At 44.6% G+C, this 25298-nt stretch overlaps 1 protein-coding gene across 1 annotated transcript in view; it reads left to right on the top strand.

Annotated features, from left to right (window-relative positions):
* The first annotated feature begins 411 nt into the window (after nt 1–411).
* The window catches only part of CACNG4 (calcium voltage-gated channel auxiliary subunit gamma 4), a 125971-nt gene continuing 101084 nt past the window's right edge, over nt 412–25298 (top strand). The window contains exon 1 of the mRNA XM_061621773.1: nt 412–702. Coding sequence (XP_061477757.1) covers nt 477–702 — 226 coding nt within the window. The 5' untranslated portion in view covers nt 412–476. The remainder of the gene's footprint in view (nt 703–25298) is intronic.

Raw genomic sequence — 25298 nt, 5'->3', positions numbered from 1 at the left:
GGCGGGGGCTGCTCCCGAGAGCCCTCTCAGACGCCCCACCTCCTCCTTCCCCGAGTTCAGGCGGCGGGAAGAGGCAATTTGTGGCGTGTGCCACCGTGCGCGCAGCGTGCTGGAGAGAGCGCCGGCGGCCAGGCGAGGGAGGGCCCCAACACAACCCAGTCCAAGTGGCTAGTAGGGGGGACTGGCCGGAGGATTTGCTGTACCTCTCGCCCCCGAGGCGGAGACCTTCCTTCTTCCCTTTCTTTTTTTATTTTGCCCCTCAGCGCGCCTTTCCTCTCCCTTTTCGCCCCCTCCCCTCAGCCCATGTCTTGGCTTCCTCGCTGTGATCTGCGTAGATGGAAGGAGGGAGGAGAGGGGGAGAAAGAGGAGGGGGAAGGAGGGGAAGCCGGCTCTCGGGCGCGGTGGGGGAAAGGCAGTGCTCGGCTGCGTCTGTCTCTTGCTGCCCCCTGAGCCCGTCGGGTGGAGCATGAAGCACCATGGTGTGGTGCGACCGTGGGGTCCAGATGCTGCTGACCACGGTGGGTGCCTTCGCTGCCTTCAGCCTCATGGCTATCGCCATCGGCACCGACTACTGGCTCTACTCGAGCGCCAACATCTGCAACGGGACTAACATCACCACGGACGACACCTCGCAAAGCCAGTCCAAGAAGGTGAAAGGAGACCTCACCCACTCCGGGCTCTGGAGAATCTGCTGTATTGAAGGTACAGGCGGGAAGGGCGTGTTGTGGGGCGGGAACGGAGGTGGAGGAGTCGCCTCTGTCTGTCTGGGTGCGCGCCTGTGTCTGTAAAAGAGCAGGCGGAGAGAAAGAAAGAAATTCAGAAAAAGTGTCCAACTTCCTCGGCTGGAGTGGCTGGTGAGGGACAATGGAAGACTTTCACTTGAAACAGGAGGCTGGGGACGGTTCCTGGGAGCGTCTGTCTTTTGCCTGGCCAGGATTTGTGGCGGCAGTTCCCCAGCCACATCCATCTCCTCCCGCCCCCCATACACGCCCTCCCCTCCAGATGCAGCCGGCCGCAGCCGAGTTGGTACCTCTGATCTGATACTGTCTAGGAGGGAGGATGTTGTTGCCTTGGCAACCGGTGTCTCTCTGATTGCTATGGGAACCGGACATAGGGAGGTGATGCTTAGCCCAGGGTGTCTGCTTCTCTCTCCCCCCCTCCGTGCAGCTGAGTCCTTCCCCTTTCCCCTGGGTGCCTTGGCTCACACAGGGAGTGGAAGAAAGGCAGAAGAGGAAGATTGGATTCTTTGAGGGAAAGGTTGGGCAGAGAGAAAAAAGTATTCCGGCTGCACTATTGTCTGAGGCTGTGAAAGCTGAACGGTCACTTTATTTCTGCGTGAAGGAGAGGGAAGGAGAACAGTTTTTGTTTTCTTCTTCGGTAGGCTGACATATCTGGGACTTACAGTGGGGTTGCTTGTCATTCCCCGTTGTGATGCTTGCTGTCTTTAAACAGGTTGATGTTTTAATTATAAGAGTAAATAAATATAAAACAATAATTTTAACTTAACATGGGGCCAGTTCCAAGTTATGGGGGTCCCTTTGGCAACATGCCTTTCAGGGGTCCCCCATCCTCCTTTTCCCCTCAGTCAGCGTACATCTCCCCACCTTGCTGCCAAGAGGGGAGAAAAGGCGCAAGTGGGCAGAAGTGCTGGACCATTTGTATGTTCTCTCTCTGGTTGGCATGGTGGAGAGGAGAGGATTGCGCCCGTGGCACTGTCCAGAGAGAGAAGGAGGTAGAGTGGAAGTTGCTGCTTCTGCCCACTCACTCACCCTCTGTCTGGGCAGTGCAACAACACCCACCATTACAAAACCCAGAGAGAGAGAGAGAGAGAGAGAGAGAGAGAGAGAGCAGACATGTCAATGGGCAGAAGCAGATGCCCATGCAGAGATCAGCTACCCCCAGTCCCTCACTCACCTGTGCTCTTCCTCTGGGTGGCACATTGATGGAGCTGGGCCCTGCAAGCCAGTCCTCCCTACCAGGTTGCCCAGGGAGATGGGACAAGCGAGCAAGGGGAGGCAGCATCACTTGACAGAGGAGCAATCCCTCTGGAAAGTGCAGCAGTGGGGAATGGGCCCATTGCTGCCTCACCCAGATGCAGATTGCAGGCGAGTGAAAGGAGGGAGCAGCTGCCTCTTGCCAGGGGCTAATATCCTGTCACCCTGGGGAGGACTGGGCAGAAGCTGTCCTGCTTGGTCCTGCTTGTTTGCCACATTCTCTCTCTCTCTCTGCAGCAACAGTAGAGGTGTGTGGCTTGGGCTTCGGTGCCTCCATCCCTCTCTTTGCCCAGAGGGAGACTGCAGGTGAAGTGAGCAAGAGAGCTGCCCAGAGCAAATGAGGGAGAGAGGGAGTGGAAGCCATTGGTAGTCCACAGCATGCTCACCTCCCTTCACTTTCTGGGTGACACAGTAGGAAGGGTTAGGTTTGGTGGACCAGCCCCCATTGCTGTGCCACCCAGAGAGAGTGTGTGAAAGAGAGTGAAGATGAACCGACGAGAGTTTGAAGACAACTATTGCTTGCATGAACAGCTCCTCTTACATTTATGCCTGCGCTCTCTCTCTAGGTACGGCAGTGGGGAGGGACTGGGAATTGGGCCCAGGAGCCCCAGTTGTCTGTGGTGCACCATCCAGAGAGAGGCGAGCAGTGGCAGAAGCAGCCCTCCTCCTCCTCCTGATCATTTGCTCACCTGTGCCCTCTCCCTCTGGGCAGTGAGGCAGAGCCAATCCACACCCTTGCACCACCCAGAGTGAGAGAGCAGGTGAGCAATAGAAGGCAACAATTGCTCTTCCTTGCAACTATCACTTACTTGCCCTCTTTTACAGGCACATGAGGAACAGAAACCTGCCTCCTGAATCTGAACAGGAGGAGAAGGGAATGGGAAGGAGGATTTGTTGCTGTTACTTCTGCTCTGCATGGCACAGGGATCCTGCCCCCTTCCTCTGGAGCCCATACCTCTCAGGGACTGTTGCAGCTGGTCAGTGGCCAGCACAAGTGGGCCCTGCTGAGGTGCTGGGGCCCTAGCAGCTGCCCAGCAGTACCTACCTCTGATACCATTGACTTAACATACATTTAAGAAGTCTAAAATCTCAACTACTTCCCCCACCTCCAACAAGAGTCTCCAAGTTTGCTTACACCGAGATAAGCTAGAATGGTCAGGAGGTGCTTCTTTCAAGGAAGCACGTGGGATGTTGAGAAAACACAACATGTCAAACCAGGCAAGTCTCACAGAAGCGGCATCTGCTAGCCAAATGCACAAACCAAAACCCTGAATCTCAGGAAATGCCACACACATCCCTATCATTTGCAAGAGTTCTTTCTTAAAGAGTCACCACACCCCAGCAGGCATTGTCCCTACTTCACTGGTTAATATTTCTCCACTGTCAATAGAAACTCAGTGATGATGACAGATAACAGCAAGAAGCATAGAGGGGAAAGCTGTTGACTTTTTACTTAACTTTCGTTCCTGGAGTGGAGGGGGGCAGCTTTTCTTTCTGCACTAATGAGAATCAGTGCTCCTAATTCAATCATTGCAACTTAGCACGTACAAACTTTGCAAACCAGGTTTTCCAGCTTATTCTAAATGACAGATGGCACCGTAGCACAAACAAACCCAGGAAGAGTTCAGAGACTCTCATGCATTTCAGGAGGAGGTTATAGCATTTCAGAACTGGCTTTGAAAATGCTCTCATTTTGTCTTTTTCTACTATGATTTAGAGGCACAGCCAAATCTTAGGCTTAAGCTTATTCATTCAGAAATAAGTGACATTTATTTCGTTTGAACTTATATGCAAGCGTGTATAGGACAGTAGCCTTAGTCCACAGGAGAAATTATTCTGGTTGTAGAAAACTGAAAGCCTGTGATTTATTCAAGAATGCTATGTAAGTGTTCTGCTTTAAAAGTAGAAATGGGTGCATTTCCCTTGGCTTACCTCATAATTAGCTCAGGTTTCCCAAGCATTCTTGGAGAACTCTTCTTGGAGAAAATTTAGGAAGACTGAACCCAAAGGAATTTATCCCCAACCCTCCCTGCCAACACCCTCATTTACTCTCACTTACCCTGACAGCAGAGAGGGAGGGTGGTGTGGAGGGATTTAGCAGTGGAGAGAGAATCACCTGTAAGAGCATGACACACTTGTGGTGCATCAGTTGCAGTTTGGGAACTTAGAAGTTTCTGGTGCCCCTGGGAGGCATAGGGAACTCCATTCCCCAGCATCCACAGCAGCAATGGATGCTCCAAAGGAGCATCGAAGCTTTGAAAGGAGCCTTTGCCTTTACAGAAACCTCTACACCAGCCTTCCTGCTGCCACATCTCTTTTGCTGGGATAGGTTTTGTGCAAGGGGAGAACCAGTGGCAGGAAAGACCATCTGGTGACAAGGAATGCTGGTGCTGGGGCGAGTCATTGTGTACCACATCCAGACTTAAGAGACTTTGGACATGGCTCCTGATGGCACATTCATTTCAGAACTGAGGGATTTCATTTCAGAACCCTTCAGTCCCAAACAGCAGTGCTATCACCCAGTTAAAGGATAACTGAAATTCCAATTTAGCTATATATATTTAAAATTGAATGGATATGATTGAATCTCAAGGTCCCAGACTTTTGGGTGTTAAATTACTTCTGGAAAATGTGGAGTTGATTTTTGTGAGTTACTGAGCTAATTTCCAGAAACACATTTCTTCAGTAAACTCACAGTAGTAACAGACTCAAGTCATGACTTTCTTGTGGAATTATAATATAAGGTCTCCCCTTCAGTTTGCAGAGCTTGGAAAAGTTACTTTTTTTGAACTACAACTCCCATCAGCCCCAGCCAGTGCCATGCTGGCTGGGGTTGATGGAAGTTGTAGTTCAAAAAAGTAACTTTTCCAAGCTCTGTCAGTTTGTTATTGTATTTAAGCAAATCCCTGTAATTGGAATTGATTAACCAGTTTTTCCAAAAGCCTAAATGATAAAATTAGCAGTCATCCAATGGAAATCAGCTTTGTACTGGTGTTGCCAGGCTGTAAAGGGACAGAGCACTAAGCCAGTTTTAAACTTCAGCTCAGTCATTCAGTAGCAGATAACAGATTATAGAGACCAATGGTGCAAGTTCTAGAGAAGCAGCATCACACAGGTTCTGCACAACCTTGGAAAGCTTCTCAAGAATGCATATGCTGATGTGAAAGAGGGTCTAGCAAGACACATTCCATGAGTTAGAATGTGGGTCAGTGGGTGATGTCATGTGGAGAAGCAGCAAATGGAAAGGAGTGGTAAACATTTACCCTGCTTATGCATTCCCCACCATCTCAACATGATGCTTTCCTCCCAGTGGGGCTAACTTATCTCAAAGTCTGGCTAGGAAAAAGGCAGCTAGGGAAGGGAGAAAAGGATCAGCAAGTGAGGGGTTTATTATCCTCTCCCAATGCCTCTTCTCTGTATGAAATCACCCCCCACATACATGCACTTTTTGTTAGTGGTGTGCACTGACCACAAGATTTGATTTAGACCTCAGTTCAGCACTTTGGAAAACAGCCTGTCTTAGTCCAAGGTGCTGTGTAGGTTGCCTACTTTCACTTGCAGTCTGTCTGAATGTACTATTCCCCCCCCCCCATAGTGCATTATTGGGAAATTCAAAAAGCTGTAATTCATTTTCCTTCCTTTTGACAGAAATGGATGACATTTTCAGCCACAGTAGCTCCTCCAGAGCAGACAAAGACTGTCAAATTACAGGGAAATAGGGCTCCCTCTAAGGATATGAATCCTGTGAAACTTTGGAGGGATAGCTGCAGGGGTTTTCCTGCAAGGACCGCCATTACAGCTGTTACTTTGTTTTTCCACACCCATTCACTGTTCATTTGGGAAATTTTAAAAAGGCTATAACTTTTTTTCCTTTTGAGAGAAGTGAATGAAATATGCAGGCACAGGAGCCCCTCCAGAGTGGATGATGCCTTCCAAATTACATACAAATAAATTCAGGAGCTTTTGTGATGGACACCTTTACATTTTTATTTTTTTTAAAAAAGAAACCATCTCTTAACTTTTTTATTTTGGGACAGAATCGGATGAAATTTGCAGTCATAGCCATCTTTTCAGAGAGCATGATACTGTCAAATTTCAAGCTGGTTTTCCCACAAGGGTGGCTGTTTTAGTTTGGGGGTGGGTGAGAAAGGAATCATGTAAAACCCCTCTAGTGGGCCAAATACGGGTGCAGTCAGCCTTATTTGGGGCCCTCCTCACTAAGGCCGCAATCCAGTACTTGCCTACTCAGAAGTAAACTCCATTGGGTTCAATAGGGCTTACTCCCAGGTAAGTGGGCACTGGATTGCAGCCTAAATCAGTGTGACTCCACTAACAGAAATATGTTTAAGAATGTGTTGTTTAAATTTAACTGCTGCATCCATTCTTGAATCATACTGTAAAATCTAAAAAGAAAAATCTTCAATTTTGATTCCTCCCTAATATTAACTGTGTGTCTGAAGACTGGATTGGATGAGAAATTAAATTCTTTCATATTGAGATTTTGTTCTACTAAACAGTTGCTCCTACTTTCCTCCTTCACATTTTATGTCAAGCACCTAACAGACATCTACAGTTGAAAAGTAGCTCATGTATAAACTGTGCTCCTAGCCTGGCATTTTTATTAGCCAGAGCTGAAATAATCTTTTTGTGAAAGTATCTGCTACTTAGTAGTGATTTTATTTGTTGTACACCGCCCTGAGAGCTTTCTGCTATAGGGCGGTCTAGAAATGTAATTAAATAAATAAATAAAATAAAATACATCTCTTACTAAAAGCCGTGAAAATGTAGTTCACAGCAGTAACTCACAAAGCAAGTGTTGACAATGTAAGTTAATGTAACCCTAACAAGGGTGTGGAACCTCTGGCCCTCCAGATGTTGTTGGACTTCAATGTCTGCTACCTGGTTGCTATTGGGCATTGGCTACCAACTACATAATATGACACCTATGTTGAAGGAGCTGTGCTGGCTACCAGTACTCTACAGAGCTATCTTCAAGGTCTTACTATTAGTATATGAGGGGGCAATCTCAATCCCAGGCCAGTTCAGCTCCTCCCTATCTCTTGAATGGCCCATTTCAGGGCCAGTTTAGCTGGCAGAAATGGGCAGAGGCAGAGGGTCACCTGTGCCCAATCCAACCCCTGCCTCCAGCCAGGCACAAAGGAGGGTTGGATTGCTTTGTAAAGTCCTAAACAATCTGGGGCCCGTGTCCTTAAAATATTGGTTTATTTCTTATTTATTTATTTATTTGTTTGTTTGTTTCATTTATAGACCGCCCATAGCGAGTGGCTCTCTGGGCGGTGTACAAAAAGGTTAAAATACAAAATATCAACAATAAAATCAGACAACAAACAGTAAACACAATCAGCAACTAAAGAAAAAAATAAAAAATAAAAAAATTAAATTATAACATAAATGCTTAAAATGCCTGGGAGCATAGCCAGGTCTTAACCTGGCGCCGAAAAGATAGAAGCGTAGGCGCCAGGCGTACTTCTTCGGGGAGGCTGTTCCACAGTTTGGGGGCCACTACAGAAAAGGCCCTAGATCGAGTAACTGTCCTCCGGGCTTCTCGATGGGTTGGTACCCGGAGGAGGGCCTTAGATGCTGAGCGAAGTGACCGGGTAGGTTCATAGAGAGAGAGGCGTTCCACAAGATATTGCGGTCCCACGCCGTGTAAGGCTTTATAGGTCAAAACCAGCACCTTGAATCTGGCTCGGAAACAAATAGGTAGCCAGTGCAAACGGGCCAGAACAGGTGTTATATGTGCTGACCGGCTGGTCCTCGTCAGCAGTCTGGCTGCTGCGTTTTGCACTAGCTGAAGCTTCCGAACTGTCTTCAAGGGCAGCCCTACGTAGAGCGCATTACAGTAATCCAGCCTAGAAGTTACCAGAGCATGAACAACTGAGGCGAGGTCATCCCTGTCCAGATAGGGGCGTAGCTGGGCTACCAACCGAAGGTGGTAGAACGCATTCCTTGCCACCGAGGCCACTTGCGCCTCAAGAGACAAGGAAGGATCGAAAAGAACTCCCAGACTACGAACCTGTTCCTTCAAGGGGAGTGTGACCCCATCTAGAACCCCTGCCCGTTCTTTGAGATCTTACACGGCTTAGGACCACAATACCTGATGGAACACCTCTTCTGACATGAACCCACCCGTACACTACGCTCAACATCTAAGGCCCTCCTCTGGGTGCCTACTCTGGTGGCCCCCAAATTATGGAATAATCTTTGTGATGTGGTGCGCCTGGCATCAACACTTATATTTTCGGCGCCAGGTCAAGACTTTCCTCTTCTTCCAGGCATTTTAGCATGTGTCTTTAAATTGTTTTTAATTTTTTTAATTGTGTTTTTAAATTGATTTTGTGTTTTAAAATTTGTATATTTGTTTTTAATGTTTTTAATTGCTGTAAACCACCCAGAGAGCGTCGACTATGGGGCGGTATATAAATATAATAAATAAATAATAAATAAATAATCTGCCACTGAGATGCATCTGACGGTGCTTGGCAGTGTCAGACTGTCCTCAAAAAGAAATTGTGCATTTAGTGTGATGGTAGCAGAGTTATGAAACTCTCTTCCTAGTGAAATCAAGCTGTAATGAGTTTTAGGTGCCAACCTAAGGACTGGTTATTCCAGCAAGCTTTCTTCTGAAAATGGTTTACTGTTTCTGTAACCTTCTTGTCACATGACCCATTCCATACTTCTGTTTCTTCATGATATTTTGTTTTCATGTTGTTTGTTGTTTTGGTTTTAACTGAGATTTTGTACACTGTGTAGGTATATTTTTATATCAATTCGCAGTATTGAAATGATGATGGGAGTGATAGTCCAGCAACATCTGGAGGGCCATGGGTTTTCCAGTACAGCACTACATCAATATTGTCATTGTTAGCAGATGTACTTAATGTGCAAAGCTGTTATTTATGTATTTCATATATACCCTGCCTTTCCTCTTACAACAGTTTTTTCATACTTGCCAAAATTGTGGTGAATGTGTTAACATTTTTGCCACATGACAAAAAAAAAATAACTGTGTTTTTGAAGGTAGAAAATGTTTTGAATTATTTATTGATAAATTTGGTGAGAAATCTGACATATCTTTTCATTCAGTAGTGCAGAGAAATCAGGTATAAAATGTTAGACTACATCTCAACTCCACCTCCAAATTTTCATCCAGTATCTGTGACCTGTATTTTGATTTCACCATTTTTACTGCAGAAAATGTTGATCCACAGAACCACATTGAACCAAAATTGAAAACAGTTTTGGAATAACTGTATTTAGAACTGCAAACTCATTTCAGTTTAAAATAGGAGTCCACATTGTATCAATTGAATCCTCTTTCAAATGTTGAGAGTTTTAAAGTAAGATCACATCTATCTCAAAAAAGTGCCTCTCCAGAGGAAGAAACCTCACAAATTCTTGAGACAGTTGAGAAATGTGGATGTCAAAGTGCATTTTGCACCGTATAGGACCCAAGGATGAATCTGTGATTGTTAAGGGCAGATGGTGGACACTTTTTTGAACTGGTGCATGTATAAAAGAATTTTATTTTAAAAATAAATTTTAAAAAGTAGTAGAAGTAAAGCATCAGTTCATCACAGGTCAACATCTGTTTCACCATGTGGCGAGTGGTGACCATGATGGACACCAAAGTCTTAGAAGCTGAAGGCAGTATCAGTGGTTTGCCCCATAATGCATGCTTACAACAGCCCTGTGTGATACATTAGGGTGACAGAATAATTGGCCCAAGAGCACACAGTGAGCTTCATGGCTGAGTGGGCTTTGAACGTGGGTAATCTCTAACCATTTTCACCACACTTGCACTCATGAGTTCACACTGACATCATCATCATTTATTTTATTTTATTTATGAACCACTTTCCATGAGGCATCACAAAGCTGATATGCCAGTGCAATGCTTCACATAGTACTCCATGTTGGTAATGCTAGCAAATAACACCTTTACAATGCAATTCTATGCATCTCTTCAGAATAAACCCCAGTGAGATCAATGGGCTTACTCCCAGGCTCAGGTGTGTGTTTGGCTTGATAGGGTATGGCAGTTCTTATGCACTTATGAGTAATTATGCTATGAGATAGTAAAGCAGGGATAACATTCTGTTTTCACAGATGTTCAAGTTAACTAAAAGTAATTGCTTGAACAAATGTTTGTGACAAGTTAATGAAATGGAATTAGCAGTAAAGGTGATGCCATCTAAGTATGCCTGTAGATTTGCTTAGCCAAATATATCCTGGAGAGCTACTGCAGTATTTACTCAGCAACAGTTATAAAGCCATAGGTGCCCACAACAATATTGCAAGAGCAGCACCAATGAAAGTCTGCTTTGCATTGGTGAAAGCAGTTTGCTTATAGGAAGATACTTCTTGCCAGCCTGATGAAAGCCTAAATATACAAAGGCTGAAATGCGTTGTGCTTGGATTACAAATAAATACTTATTTTTCTAGCATTTTGGTTTTCCTACCTCCTATTCCCTTGGTTTTACATGCTAGCCACTTTCTGTTGTTGTTGGCTAAATTACAGACACACATTGGTCATTAACTATTATTTATTTATTGCATTTATATCCCACCATTCCTCTAAGAAGTTTAAGGTGGTGTTCTCCCTCCCCCCGTTATATCCTCACAACAGCGCTATGAGGTAGGCTAGGTTGAGAGATGGTGATTGCGTCAGGGACACCAAGTGAGGTTTATGGTAGAGGTATGCAAAGGGGGGGAATTGCGTTGGTGCTTTGGATAGGTAGTCAGATTACCTTGGTGCACTTTGGGCAAGATCCCCTTTGACTCAGACCAGTGTAGGGCCTTGGGGTTGCAAAGGCAGCATAAAAACATCCCTGCCCAGGTGAGCAGAGTGATAACAATTTTAACAGTGCAATCACATACATGACTACTCAGAAGTAAGCCACGTTGTGTTCAAAGAGGCTTGCATCCAGGTAAGTCTGTGTAGGATTGCAGCCTGGAGTCAAGACCACCAGCAGCAAATAAAATAGACTGGGGGAAAAGTAAGGCCTGTTTAAAAGTGACTAAAGAGGTGGAGGATGTGATAGGACTGTGATGTTCCTATATTAATGTATATATGGTAAGTGTTAGTTGTTTAGAAGATACATGGTAAGTGGAGTGAAAGAGGGGGAGTGAATGGGCAGTAGAATGCGAGATGATTGGCTGAGTGTTTAAAATGGCTGAATGTATAAAAGGAAGAGTGAGAGTGGAATCTGGGGGGGAGAAGAGAACTGAGTGGGTTGTTTGGTGGGGTTTAGAGAGTTGTTTGCCAGGAGGGAGGTGGAGTTCGGATTAGTATTGAGTAAAACCATATGCTTATGTGCCTTAAGAAGAAATCTTGTTAATCTTGTTAGCTTTGTTATCTGTAATAAATACTTAATTTGGTTTACCAAAGGCCTGATCCTTGGCTGGGGTTTCACAGACCAGAAGGGAGGGTAAGGTAATGACCAAGGCTGAAGGGGAACTGTAACAAATGGTGGCAGCGGTGAAGAGAATAACAATACCAGTATTCAGAGTCTCTGGGAATACTAGTATTGGGACGTTACTGGTGGTTGCCTAGCAGGGGGATCTGTTGAGATCTGTGCTAGAGCGGGGAGAGAAACCATAAGAGAGAGGACAGTCCGGACTGGTGGAGTCCCTGGTGGTGCCTAGTGACAGGCAGTAGCCACGCGCAGGTAGGAACCTGACAGGGAGAGCCAGGGAAGGACGCCTCACACGTGGTGGTAGAGGTGGGATACGAACAACAGAGAATCCAGATACGAACCTTGTGAGAGTGACTGGCAAAGAGTGTATGGCAAAGAGTGAGTGAACTCAAACACCATGGCTGAATACATAAAAATGAAAAGAGAGGAGCTGGTGGAGAAGTGCATAACATTCAATTTACCTCACGAGGGTAAAGGGGTAGATGAATTGAGGGTAGCACTTACAGGATTTGCAACTGCCCAGCAAAAACAACCTGTCAGGGAAGAGACCCCAGAAGGATACTTAAGCAATCCCGCTTATATAGAGTATTTGAGAGAGAAGTTAAGATGGGAGGCTGAGGAAAAAGACAAGCAGAGGGAGTTGGAAGCTGAGAGATTGAGGATGGAAGCTGATGGGAAAGACAAGCAGAGGGAGTTGGAAACTGAGAAGTTGAAGATGGAAACTGAGAGAATGAGAATGGGGTTTGAGGAGAGGGAGAAGCAACGAGCAGTGGATGCCGAATTACAAGTAGAAAAGTTAAAATTTGAAAGAGAGAAGTTTCATTCTGATGAAACAAGAAAGGACAGAGATGGAGCAAAAATAAAAATTACTCCAAAGGACTTTGCTGTCTATGAGCCTGGTCAAGATCCTCAAATTTACCTCAGCACCTTTGAAAAAGCAGCTCAGTTGTGGGGGCTACCTGAAGATAAATACATGCAGTATTTATCAAACCTGATTAAAGGGGAATTGGCTGAGGTATACCAATATTTCCCCTCAGACAGGCCCGTCACCTATGCTGAATTCAAAGAAGCAGTGTTTAAAAGATTCAGACTGGGGCCTGATTATTTTAGAAAGCTTTTCAGAAACTGCCAGATACAGACAGGGAGGTCTTTCGTGGAGCTGGGGGCAAAACTGATGGACATATTTGGGAAATGGCTGACAAGTGCAAAAGCTCAGTCTGTGGAGGAGGTGAAAAACCTCATGATATTGGATCAATTATACCATCAGTTACCACCAGAAATAAGGCTCCTGGTCAAAGACCGTTCCCCTACATCGGTGCAGGAGGCCGCAGAGATGGAGGATCACTTCGCCTCCAACAGAACTGGCTGGGTGGGGAAAACATCCAGAGATTTTAAACCCAGACCATATAATGCTGGCAGAAGGGATGTGGTACCACAGCGAGTGAGTCCTCCATTAAAATCTGAAGGGCACAGGACACCCCAGAGTGGATCTGTGTACCCTAAAAGTGAGGAGAAATTATGCTACAAATGTGGTAGACCGGGGCACCTACGTTTTCAATGTGAGGTTGCCAACCCCATTATTAATCCTGCTCAGACAAGGACAGTGAAAACAGAGCCCAAGGCTTTGGAAACAGCGAAAAAGGTTCAGTTCTGCCAGATAAACTGGACAGAAGTAACAGACCTTGATTCAAGTCTGAGAGAGGAAGTGAGTGTACAAGGGGCAAATTATTGGGCATTGCTTGATACTGGTGCCGCTCAGACATTACTGAGGCCAGATTTAATAAAATCTGAGGTAATATTACCTCAGAAAACTGTGACTATCCAAGGAGTGAGGGGTCAACCAGAAAGTTTGCCTGTGGCCCTGGTGGATATGACTTGGAGAGGCCGAGAGGGCCGATATAAAGTAGGCATTAATGCCCAGCAACAAGAACCAGTAATACTGGGAAGGGATTAATGGGCGCCCAAGGAAAGATCTATGTAGTGACCAGACAGCAAATTGGCAGAGAAAAAGAAGCCATATTAAGGGGGGCTGAAACAAACAGGGTGGAATCTGTTAACCAGCCTCAGGTCACCATAGCAACCACTAGCAGGCCTGCTGAAGGAGACAAACTGTATCAAGTGGTCTCTGATAATGATGAGGCAGATCAATTCAGGGAAGAGCTGCAAAAAGATATAAGTTTGAAGCAGATAAAGGAACAAGCTCTGACCCAACAGATTCCTTTCACTGACAAACTGAGGAATCAAGTTGTGTGTGAGAATGGGATTTTATATAGACTGTGGATGCCTGCTGAGAGAAAGGATGAATGTGAACCAGTGAAGCAATTGATAGTACCTAGCAAATACAGAACCAGATTGCTAGAGGTAGCCCACGATGTCCCATGTGCAGGACATCTGGGAATAAAAAAGACCAAGAGGAGATTGGCTGCACACTATTATTGGTCAAACATCTCCAAAGATGTAAAACAACATTGTCTATCTTGTGGAATATGCCAAAAGGTGGGAAAAAGTGGAGTAAAGACTAAGGCACCCTTAAAGCCCCTTCCTATAATTGGACAACCCTTTTATAGAGTGGGAATAGATTTGGTGGGCCCTTTTTCCAAACCCACAAGGCATGGCAAGAAATATCTATTGGTGGTGGTGGATTTTGCCACCAGGTACCCAGACGCAGAAGCACTAAGATCCGTGGAAGCCCCTGTAGTGGCAGAGGCTTTATTAAAAATCTTTATGAGGCTGGGTTTCCCTCATGAAGTGCTGACGGATCAAGGCAGTGTATTCATGGGAGAAGTGATGCAATGTATGTGGAAATGTTGTGGTCTAAAACATCTAAAGACCACTACTTACCATCCAGCCACTAATGGGTTAACAGAGAGATTCAATGGCGTTTTGAAGGGCATGATCAGAAGCTATGTTCAAGATCACCCACAAGACTGGGATGAACAGTTGGGATGCTTCTTATTTGCATACAGAGAAGTCCCTCAGGAGTCAACAGGCTTCTCACCCTTTGAACTCATGTTCACTAGAAAAGTGAGGGGACCTTTGGAACTATTAAAAAATTCATGGGAAGGAACCCTGGGAGAGTACAAAACATCTGTAGTAGATTTTGTATTGGAATTCCGCAATAAATTAACATCAATGATGGAGGTGGTGGAAAAGAATTTGAGTCAAGCACAGGAGAAGCAACGTTACTGGTATGACAGAACAGCCAGGGAACGTGTGTATGATGTGGGAGATATGGTTATGGCGTTCATACCCAGGAAACATGACAAATTATAGGCTAACTGGGAAGGACCATATACCATCAGAGAAAGGCTTGACACAGTGACGTATGTAATTACCACAGACCAATTAAACAAAAGCAAAGTGGTTCATGTAAATATGTTGAAGCCTTACCATACCAGGGATGCACAGGTGTTGCAAGTTACCTTATTCCCTGAGGGAAGTGGGCCTGAACTTCCAGATTTGGTACAGGAAAGCAAAGACAAAGGAGGGGTAGATCAAGTGGAATGGTCAGAGGAGGTGAAGGAGGAAGTAAAAGAAGAGATTCTGAGAGTTTTGAAAACCTATAGGAATCTCTTTAGCAACAAACCTGGCCGAACCAGTATAGTTATACATTCCATTGATACTGGAGATCATGCCCCAATCAGATCTGTTCCGTACCGTGTGAATGGGAAAGTTTTGAATGAGATCAAAAGGGAGGTGGAAGATATGCTGGAATTAGGAGTGATCAGGGAATCCATCAGTCCCTGGGCCTCAAGTATTGTCCTGGTTCCGAAAAAAGATGGAACGACCAGGTTTTGCATTGATTATCGGCTAATCAATAAAATTACTGTCCCAGATGCGTATCCTATGCCTAGGGTAGACGCAATGTTAGAGTTATTGGGGGCAGCAACCATTATCTCTACACTAGATCTCTGTAAAGGATTTTGGCAAATGGAACTAGACGAGCAATCCAGAGCCAAAACTGCCTTCAGTACACCAGATGGGTTATATGAGTTTGTGACCTTACCCATGGGACTAAGGAACTCACCAAGTTCATTTCAGAGGCTAATCAATACTGTGTTGCGAGGCATGTCAGATTTTGCAGTGGCCTATATCGATGACGTGGCCATTTTTAGCAAGTCGGTGCCTGAGCATGTCCAACACCTGACAACAGTATTGGAGGCTTAAGAAAAGCAGGCCTCACAATAAAAGCTAAGAAATGCCAGTTTGGACTAAAGGAAGTAATCTATTTAGGACATAAGGTGGGGAGTGGGAAAATCACCCCCTTATGGAGCAAGGTGGAGGCAATACAAGCGTGGCCGATCCCCTTAACCAAAAAACGAGTAAGGGCATTTCTGGGTGTGGCTGGATTTTATAGGAAATTTGTGAGAAATTTTGGGGAAATAGCAACCCCCTTGCATGAATTAACAAAGAAGAAGTGTTCTGAGCGTGTGGTATGGACGGATGAATGTCAGAAGGCTTTTGATCTACTGAAGCAAGCCTTGTGCCAAGGACCCATATTAATAGCACCAGACTATGAGAAACCATTCATCGTGGCTACAGATGCGTCGGACCTGGCGCTGGGAGTCGTCTTGCTACAGGAGAGAGAAGGCACCAGACATCCAGTGGCGTATCTGAGTCGCAAGCTGACACCGAGGGAGAAAAACTATTCGTTGGTCCAGAAGGAGTGCCTAGCGGTTGTGTGGGGACTGAACAAGTTGCGCCCATACGTGTGGGGACGAAGATTCACAGTGACTATGGATCATCGGGCCTTGTTATGGTTGCAGACTATGAAAAACCATAACACTATGCTGCAGAGGTGGTCCTGGGCCCTACAGGACTATCAAGTGGGCTTCCAGTTCATAAAAGGCAAGGACAATGTACTGGCTGATGGACTTTCCAGGCAAGTGGCTGGGACTGCAGTGACGTGACCAGACGGAGGAACAAAGAAAGACATTTTCCCCATAGAGACTTTTATTTGTTAACGCGACGTATAAATCCTGGAACAGGAATAATACTCTGCCGTTGTTTTAAGGGGGGGGGCAATGTGATGTTCCTATATTAATGTATATATGGTAAGTGTTGGTTGTTTAGAAGATACATGGTAAGTGGAGTGAAAGAGGGGGAGTGAATGGGCAGTAGAATGCGAGATGATTGGCTGAGTGTTTAAAATGGCTGAATGTATAAAAGGAAGAGTGAGAGTGGAATCTGGGGGGGAGAAGAGAACTGAGTGGGTTGCTTGGTGGGGTTTAGAGAGTTGTTTGCCAGGAGGGAGGTGGAGTTCGGATTAGTATTGAGTAAAACCATATGCTTATGTGCCTTAAGAAGAAATCTTGTTAATCTTGTTAGCTTTGTTATCTGTAATAAATACTTAATTTGGTTTACCAAAGGCCTGATCCTTGGCTGGGGTTTCACAGACCAGAAGGGAGGGTAAGGTAATGACCAAGGCTGAAGGGGAACTGTAACAAATGGTGGCAGCGGTGAAGAGAATAACAATACCAGTATTCAGAGTCTCTGGGAATACTAGTATTGGGACGTTACTAGTGGTTGCCTAGCAGGGGGATCTGTTGAGATCTGTGCTAGAGCAGGGAGAGAAACCATAAGAGAGAGGACAGTCCGGACTGGTGGAGTCCCTGGTGGTGCCTAGTGACAGGCAGTAGCCACGCGCAGGTAGGAACCTGACAGGGAGAGCCAGGGAAGGACGCCTCACAAGGACCACCACTGAAAAGACTGTTTCTTGTGCCCACCAATCTTATTGACCTTACTGGTAGGACTGTGAGTGTGGCCTCTGTGGCTGATCTTAGGGCCTGGGCAGGTTAATACAGGCACAGATGACCCTTCAAATAACCCGTTCCAAACTATTTCGAGCTTTAAAGATAACAACCAGTGCTTTAAATTGGGCCCAGAAATGCAACCAGAGTGATGGCAGATGGGCTGCCTAAAAAACCCATTAATCTGCCATTACCACTTTCCCTCTGCAGTCTATAGCCATGGGAGAAACATTTTGCAAAGGCTAGGGCAATATCAAAAAAAGTGAGAAGGGAGGCACAGAAGCCAGAAAGAATGCAAAAAAGTAGAAACTGGTTCCCAAAAGCATGAATAAAACTGACACATAAACAGCAAATGACGCAAAGAAGATGGCAGGGAAGTGCACAGCATAGTGACATCATGACAAGAGCTACTACCTGGGGATTCTGTTTTCAAGGGCAGCCTCGTGCCCAGCATAACGTGTGATTCTGCCCTAATTCTGTGAGAGTCACAAGCAGAATCTGCAGAAGTCAGCCAAATGCAAAGCAGACTTGCAGTGGGTATTCCACAGTTTCTGCTTTTTGTATACATATTGCTGTTCATGCCAGCTGTGCTAGTCTAAGCTATATATCATAAGAAAAATGCTAATATGACAAAATGTAAAATCTGAAAGTCACAGGAAAGCATTTTGCATGCATCCATGTGAGCTACAGTTCTAAATAAAACCACTTATTTTAATCCCCTTCCCCTAGGCCTTACTTTACCAGGTCTCGAGAACCCCAAGCCCATATGAAAGGATAAAGCTGAAGATGTAGGAAACTTTCCACCTTTCAGAAGTGAAGAAAGGAATATCCCTCAACCCTTGTCTGTCAAGCTTTATACCGCCTTTGCTTTAATGCCCTCCAAGCTCTATGGACCTAATTATTATTTCACATTAGTCCTCAAAACATTATAGCAGAAAAAGCAGTGAAAATACCAAAGCGGAAGATGTAGACATCATAATACTTTTTAAAAGCAGCAACATAGAGCTGGAACTGTGGGGACATCTGTTCCTTTGCTTGGTATGTCTGCTTTAAATATGGAAACAAATCTGTGAGCGGTTGGCACCCTGACTGTTGTGTTGATGTAGCATCTTCATGATACAGCACAATGGGTTGAGTGATGATATTACAATAGGAGCAGCTAACACCCATCTGATTCATAGTAGCCTTGGTTGAAATGATTTGTTGTCTTATGGTAATGGGTTGTAACTAACTCAGTTCTACACTGGTATGACTAATGTTGGATACAATGTCTAGATGGAGAAACCTCATGCATGTAGTGCATAACAAGGTTACTTTGCCAGCATATTACCTACCTAAAACATTGCCAGCTTTGATGTGGAAATACATTATAGGGGAATTGTTGTTGTGATCATGTGTGGATCAGGAATTAGTGTGATGGATATAGAATGTAACATGTCAAGCTGCCTGGCAAAGAACTCCTGGACGTATGTTTTAGAATTCCTGCAGATTGCAAAGAATTATGGTGCATGTTCTTGGGTGCATTCTAAGTTGACATGGGTGGGGGTGGAAGGTTTGGACTGTTGTTCATTGCTCTTGGTCTTCAAACTAAAGCATGTGTCTTGAAACATACCCAGCACTCAGTTGCAATTGTATATTGCAAAGGAAGAATCAATTCACTAATGCTGAACAAGTTGTCTTGTGGATAGCTTCTTCACTGTTACTGACCTTGCTCTTTTCATTGAGAAAGTTTTGAGACTTAAAAGTCTGAAAACACCAACAGCACAAATCTGCTATATGTCACAGAAATATACAAAGGTTATTAAATGGCAGAAGTTTTAAATACCCAAATTACCTAGTGGCAATTGAATGATATGGCTGTATGCTGCTAATGATTTAATCTCACACACATCAGATTTGGGAGGAATATATTATAATAGTGCAGACGAAAAATCAACCCCCTGTTAAACCCAATAAGACACATGGGAGATGGAGAAAGTGGCATCCTGCTCTTTTCAGCAACTCTGGTGCCAGTTTCTAGGCTCATTTTTTAGGTGCAAGTATCTACTGGGTGCCTGAAGTTTTGTTTCTCTGCTTCTGTCACATGAAAATACTGGCCATTTTTTAAAAAAACAAAACACCAGTATTTCATCTTCTTTAATATCTTGCTCATTTTTTATTGTGCTGTTCAGTAGTGCTCCATCATTCAGCCTGGGCAACAGGTGCCAAGGAGTGATACAAGGAACCAATGCAGTAATCAAAAGAAGCAAAACATTCCTGTTGTGTCTGAGAATTATCATTTTGCATCTGAACCATAGCTCTAAATCTAGGCAAGATGATATTGGTAGTAAAGGAAAATGTCCCAATTGTTCTGCTGCTGTCTATAAACATAGCAGAGCTGAAAACTGTTGGGAAAATGCAGCTGCCTCATATTGAAATAGCAGCAAAGACTAGTTGTAGGTTTATGGGCAGCTCCTTTGAACATGTAATGGTGATTAGGGCTCCTAGAACTTGTCTCAGATGCAAGGTGTGTTAATTTTCTAAACACCTAGAGTGGTGCCATACATTGTGTACTATTGTTGTTTCCTTCCCAGGTTCTACTGCAAGGCATCCCACTAGGCTACATCTACATAATAAAAATGTATCAGCCCAATTGGAACAGACCAAAAGCCCATCTAACCCAGAATCCTGTTCTCACAATGGCCATCCAGATGCCTATGGGAAGCCTGCAAGCAGGACATTAATGCAACAGCAGTATCTCCAGTTGTGCTGCCCAGCAACTGGTATTCAGAGGTTTGCTGCCTCCAGTACTAGAAGTAGTACATAGCCCTCATGAGTACTAGCCATTGATAGCCCATTTCTCCATGAATTTGTCTAATCCCCTTTTAAACCCATCCAAGTTGGCAGCATTCACTATAGCTTGTGGTGTATGCAGTTATTTCCTTTTCCCTGTCTTGAATGTTTCAACAGTCAGCTTTATTGGATGACCCCAGGTTCTAGTATTATGAGAGCGGGAGAAAAGCTTTTCACTATCCACTTTCTCCACACCATGCATAATTTTGTACACCCTTGTCATTTCTTCTAAACTAAGAACCCTCACAGGGGAATTGTTCCAGCCTTTTGATAATCTTGGTTGTCCTTTTCTGCACTTTTTCTAGTTCTGCAATATCCTTTTTGTGGCGTGGTGACCAAATTGTACATAGTATTGCTCTTAAGGTCATACTGTAGATTTGTACAGCAGCATTATGATATTGGCAGTTTTATTTTCAATCCCTAACATGGAATTCACCTTTTTCACGCTGGGTTGGCATTTTCATTGTTCACCATGGTCCTAAGACCTCTTTCCTGGTCAGTTACCGCGTATATGTGAAGTTAGGACTTTTTGCCCCAACATGCATCATTTACAGTTGCTTGCATTGAAGCGCATTTGCCATTTTAATGTTCATTAATTTAATGTTCATTAATTTAATGTCCAATCTGGATATACCCTATTGGAGCTCCTCACAACTGCTTTTCTGTTCTTAACAATTTTGTGACGTTAGCAAACTTGACCACCTCACTGCTCTCCCCTAGCTCCAGATAATGTATAAAGAAGTTTAAAAGCACCAACTTCAATTCACAGCTTTGGGTACTTCTAACTTCTCTCCATTGTCAGAACTGTCAGTTTATTCCAACTCTCTACTTCCTGTTCTTTAACCAGTTTCTGGTTCATAAGAGGATCTGCCCTATCCCAAGACAACTAAGCTTATTCAGGAGTCTTTGATGAGGGACTTTATTAAAAGCTTTTTGGAAGTCTTAAGTGCACATCACCCCTATCCATGTGCCACATGGACATTCTCAAAGAACTCTAAAAGGTTAGTTATATAGGACTTACCTTTGCATAAACCATGCTGGTTCTTCTTCAGCAAGACTTGTTCATCTGTATGCTCTTTTACAATGTTTTCCATTGATGGGTTTTTCCTTTCTTTTTTCCTTTCCTGTTTTTCCCCTTTTCATAATTAATTTGCAATAAAAATGTTTTCCACCAGTTTTCCCAGAACAAATGTTAAGCTAATTGGTCTATAATTTCCCAGAGCCTTTATATTCCTTTCTAAAAACTGGTGTTACAATGATCTTAGGAATGTTACATGTTTTTGTAAGAAGATCAGCAGCTTCACATCTGAGTTCTCTTGAAACTCTTGGGTGGATTCCATCTGGACTGTCCAATTTGTTTGTTTTTAATTGTCAGTAGGTTCTAGGACTTAGTCTCTTGTCACCACTATTTTCATCAGTTCCTTGGACTCCCTTCTTTAGAGACCTAGTTCAGGCACAGCCAGCTGACCTACATATTTTGCAATGAAGATAGATGCAAATAATTTATTCTGCTTCTTTGCAATATCCTTTTCCGCCTTTAGCACCTCCTTGACTCCCTTATTGTCCAAAGGTCCAAATATCTCCCTAGCTTGTTTCCTACTTCTAATGTATTTTATTGTAGGTCTTGATGTTTTTAGCTATATGTTCTTTGGATTTTTTACCATCTCATTGTCTGCTTGCATTTCTTTTGCCAATGTTTGTGCTTCTTTTTGTTTTCATTTGGGCAAAACCCACTTTCTGAAAGAAGAATTCTTGTCTCTAATAGAATCCTTAACTCTACTTGTAACCATGCTGGTATCCTCCTGGCCTTTCCTAGCCTGCGGTATACATCCTACCTGAGCATCTATTGTTGCCCGTCTTGACTTTCCTTTTCAACTTTCTTTTACCAATTCCCTCATTTTTGAGACGTTTCCTCTTTTGAAGCCAAATGTAACTCTGTCAGACTTTCTTGGCAATTGTCCACATACATATATATATATTTGAATTTGACAGCACTGTGGTTACTATCTCCAATTGATTCAACAACACTTACCTCTTGCACAAGGTCCTGGGTGCCAGTTAGGATTAAGTCCAGAGTCACCTCTTCTCTAATTGATTCTGTGACCCACTGTTCTATGCCAGTCATTTAGGGTAAGTAGACATTTACGCAGTCTATGTGAGGGTAATTGAAGTCACCCATTACTACGACACTTCCTCCTTTGGATGTTTCCTTTATTTCAAGACACTGACCTGCTCTGATTTTGGCCAGAGGTAAGCAGCACAAAGACAGGGGAGAGGCCATTCCATCTCTTAACCAACCTTGTCCTCGGAGAGGCTATAGCTGAGTCAGAGCAGATTCCAGAGGAGGAGGAGAGTGGAAACAGACACAGCTAATTGACTTGCATCCCTGCCCACAGACTAGATAACAGCGCTCCTGTAGGGAAGGGTCACCCCTTCACGGTTACTACGAGGGTGTAACCCACTTTAATTTTGCATGGTAGAATTATTATCCAGTAGGAGAAAGTGAGCAGAAAGTGGATTATTCTTTATTTGGCAGTAAGTAAAATTGTGTGTTTTGCTGCCCAGAGTGAGAGTCTGGGTTGTAAAGCTTTTGTGTGTTTGTGCTTAATCCCACTCAGTGGGACAGACTAAACTGATATAAAGTCTGCTCTGGGTAGGAGACAGGGAGGGAGATTTACTTATTTATTTATATTTATACCCCACCTTCTTTCATCAAGGAACCCAAGGTGGCATACATGTGGTTCCCAAGTGGTCTCTCATCCAGGCACTGACCAGACCCAGGCCTGCTTCATTTTAGCCAGGTGGTGACCTCATATGCTTTCAGACCATATCCTGGAACCATAAACTTATTGCTGTTTGTGTAATGCTCTAAATGGAGGTGGATGAAGTTTCTGGTTGTAAATTATGTTTAGGGTCCAAACCAAACCTTCGCCTTCTGAGAAGTGGTTGGCTGGGGATGGTTGGTAGGAATGGCTGAGAGCGAGGTTTGTATGTGGGAGAGTACTAAGGATGTGTTTGGGAAACATTGCTATGGAGGGAAATGTAGGTGCAGCTTCTACTTTGGTGATTTTCTTTAACTATTACTTTAGATATTTTGTTTAGCTGCTAATGATGCTTTCACACAGGATTGTGGAATCTGTGGCCCTCCAGATGTTGCTGAACAGCACCTCCCATTATCCCTGATCATTGGCCATGATGACTGGGATGGGGCTGATGGGAGTTGGAGTCCAAAAACATCTGTAAGGCCAGATATTGCTCACCTCTGCTGTAATATGTGTCACTCCAGCTGGTACAGAATGCGGCGGCACGCTTGATTACGTGTAGCCGTCGCTGGGAACATATCACCCCGGTGTTGATAGATCTTCACTGGCTACCAGTGGTTTACCGGGCCCAATTCAAGGTGTTGGTATTGACCTTTAAAACCCTATACGGTTTTGGCCTGGTTTATCTAAAGGACCGCCTCCAGTATCACCAATTAAGCCGCCTTACAAGATCAGCCACGCAGGAACTCCTCTCAGTCCCACCGGTCAAAACAGCTCGGCTGGTGCGGACCAGAGAGAGGGCGTTCTCGGTAGTGGCTCCCACCCTCTGGAATTCTCTCCCCTACGACCTCTGACATGCCTCCTCCCTGATGAGTTTTTGCCGAGCTTTAAAGACCTGGCTATTCAGGCAGGCCTACAGGAATTTCGAGCTAGATTAGTTTTTGATGTATTAAGTGATGTTTTTGATGTTAGCTTATCTAGATCCGTTTCAATCCGGTTTCAGGCCCGGTTTTGGCACCGAAACAGCCTTGGTCGCCCTGTATGATGACCTGTGTTGGGAGAGGGACAGGGGGAGTGTGACTCTGTTGATTCTCCTTGATCTCTCAGCGGCGTTTGATACCATCGACCATGGTATCCTTCTGAGGAGACTCGCGGAGTTGGGTGTCGGGGGCACTGCTTGGCAGTGGTTCCGCTCCTACTTCGCGGATCGTCACCAGAAGGTAGTGCTTGGGGAACATCACTCGACACCATGGACTCTCCATTGCAGAGTCCCTCAGGGGTCGGTTTTGTCCCCCATGCTTTTCAACATCTACATGCAGCCGCTGGGTGCAGTCATCAGGAGTTTTGGAGTGCGTTGCCATCAGTATGCTGATGACACGCAGCTCTATTTCTCCTTTTCATCTTCTTCAGGTGAGTCTGTTGATGTGCTGAACCGTTGCCTGACCGCGATAATGGACTGGATGAGAGCTAATAAACTGAGACTCAATCCAGACAAGACCGAGACATTGTTGGTGAATGCCTTCCCTGCTCAGATGGTGGATGTTAACCCTGTTCTGGATGGGGTTACACTCCCCCTGAAGGAACAGGTACGTAGTTTGGGGGTTCTTCTCGACTCTTCCCTGTCTCTCGAGGCCCAAGTGGCCTCGGTGGCACGGAATGCGTTTTACCATCTTCGTCTGGTAGCCCAACTACGCCCCTATCTGGACAGGGACGACCTCGCCTCCGTTGTTCACGCTCTGGTAACTTCAAGATTGGATTACTGTAATGCGCTCTACGTAGGGCTGCCCCTGAAGACAATTCGGAAGCTTCAGCTGGTGCAGAACACAGCTGCCAGACTACTGACGAGGACCAGTCGGTCTTCGCATATAACACCTGTCTTGGCGCGTCTGCACTGGCTTCCTATTTGCTTCCGGGCGAGATTCAAGGTGCTGGTTCTTACCTATAAAGCCTTACACGGCGTGGGACCTCAATACCTTGTGGAACGCCTCTCTCGATACAAACCTACCCGTTCACTTCGTTCAGAATCTAAGGCCCTCCTCCGGGTACCAACCCATCGGGAAGCCCGGAGGGTGGTTACTAGATCTAGGGCCTTTTCTGTGGTGGCCCCTGAGTTGTGGAACAGCCTCCCCGAAGAGGTACGCCTGGCGCCTACACTTTTATCTTTTCGGCGCCAGGTAAAGACCTTTTTATGCTCCCAGGCATTTTAATTTTCTTAACCATTTTAATCTTTTAATCCGTATTTTTAATTTTTGTCGTATTGTGTTTTTGTAGTTTTTTTTGTTGTTTGTTTGTATATGTTTTTATGATTTTTATTATGATATATTGTATTTTATCTTGTTTGTTCACCGCCCTGAGAGCTATTCTGCTAAGGGCGGTATATAAATTGAAATAATAAATAAATAAATAAATAGCTTAATTGATGAATGTGGTTGAATTGTGTATTGTATTTTATTATGCTGCTGTAAGTCGCCTAGAGTGTCCGTTAATTCGGACAGATAGGCGACTAACAAATAAAATTTT

The sequence above is a fragment of the Rhineura floridana genome, chromosome 3, assembly GCF_030035675.1.
Source record: "Rhineura floridana isolate rRhiFlo1 chromosome 3, rRhiFlo1.hap2, whole genome shotgun sequence".
In the NCBI taxonomy this organism is placed as follows: domain Eukaryota; kingdom Metazoa; phylum Chordata; class Lepidosauria; order Squamata; family Rhineuridae; genus Rhineura; species Rhineura floridana.
The sequence above is the reverse complement of the archived record's forward strand: the minus strand, read 5'-3'. Positions and strand labels throughout refer to the sequence as shown.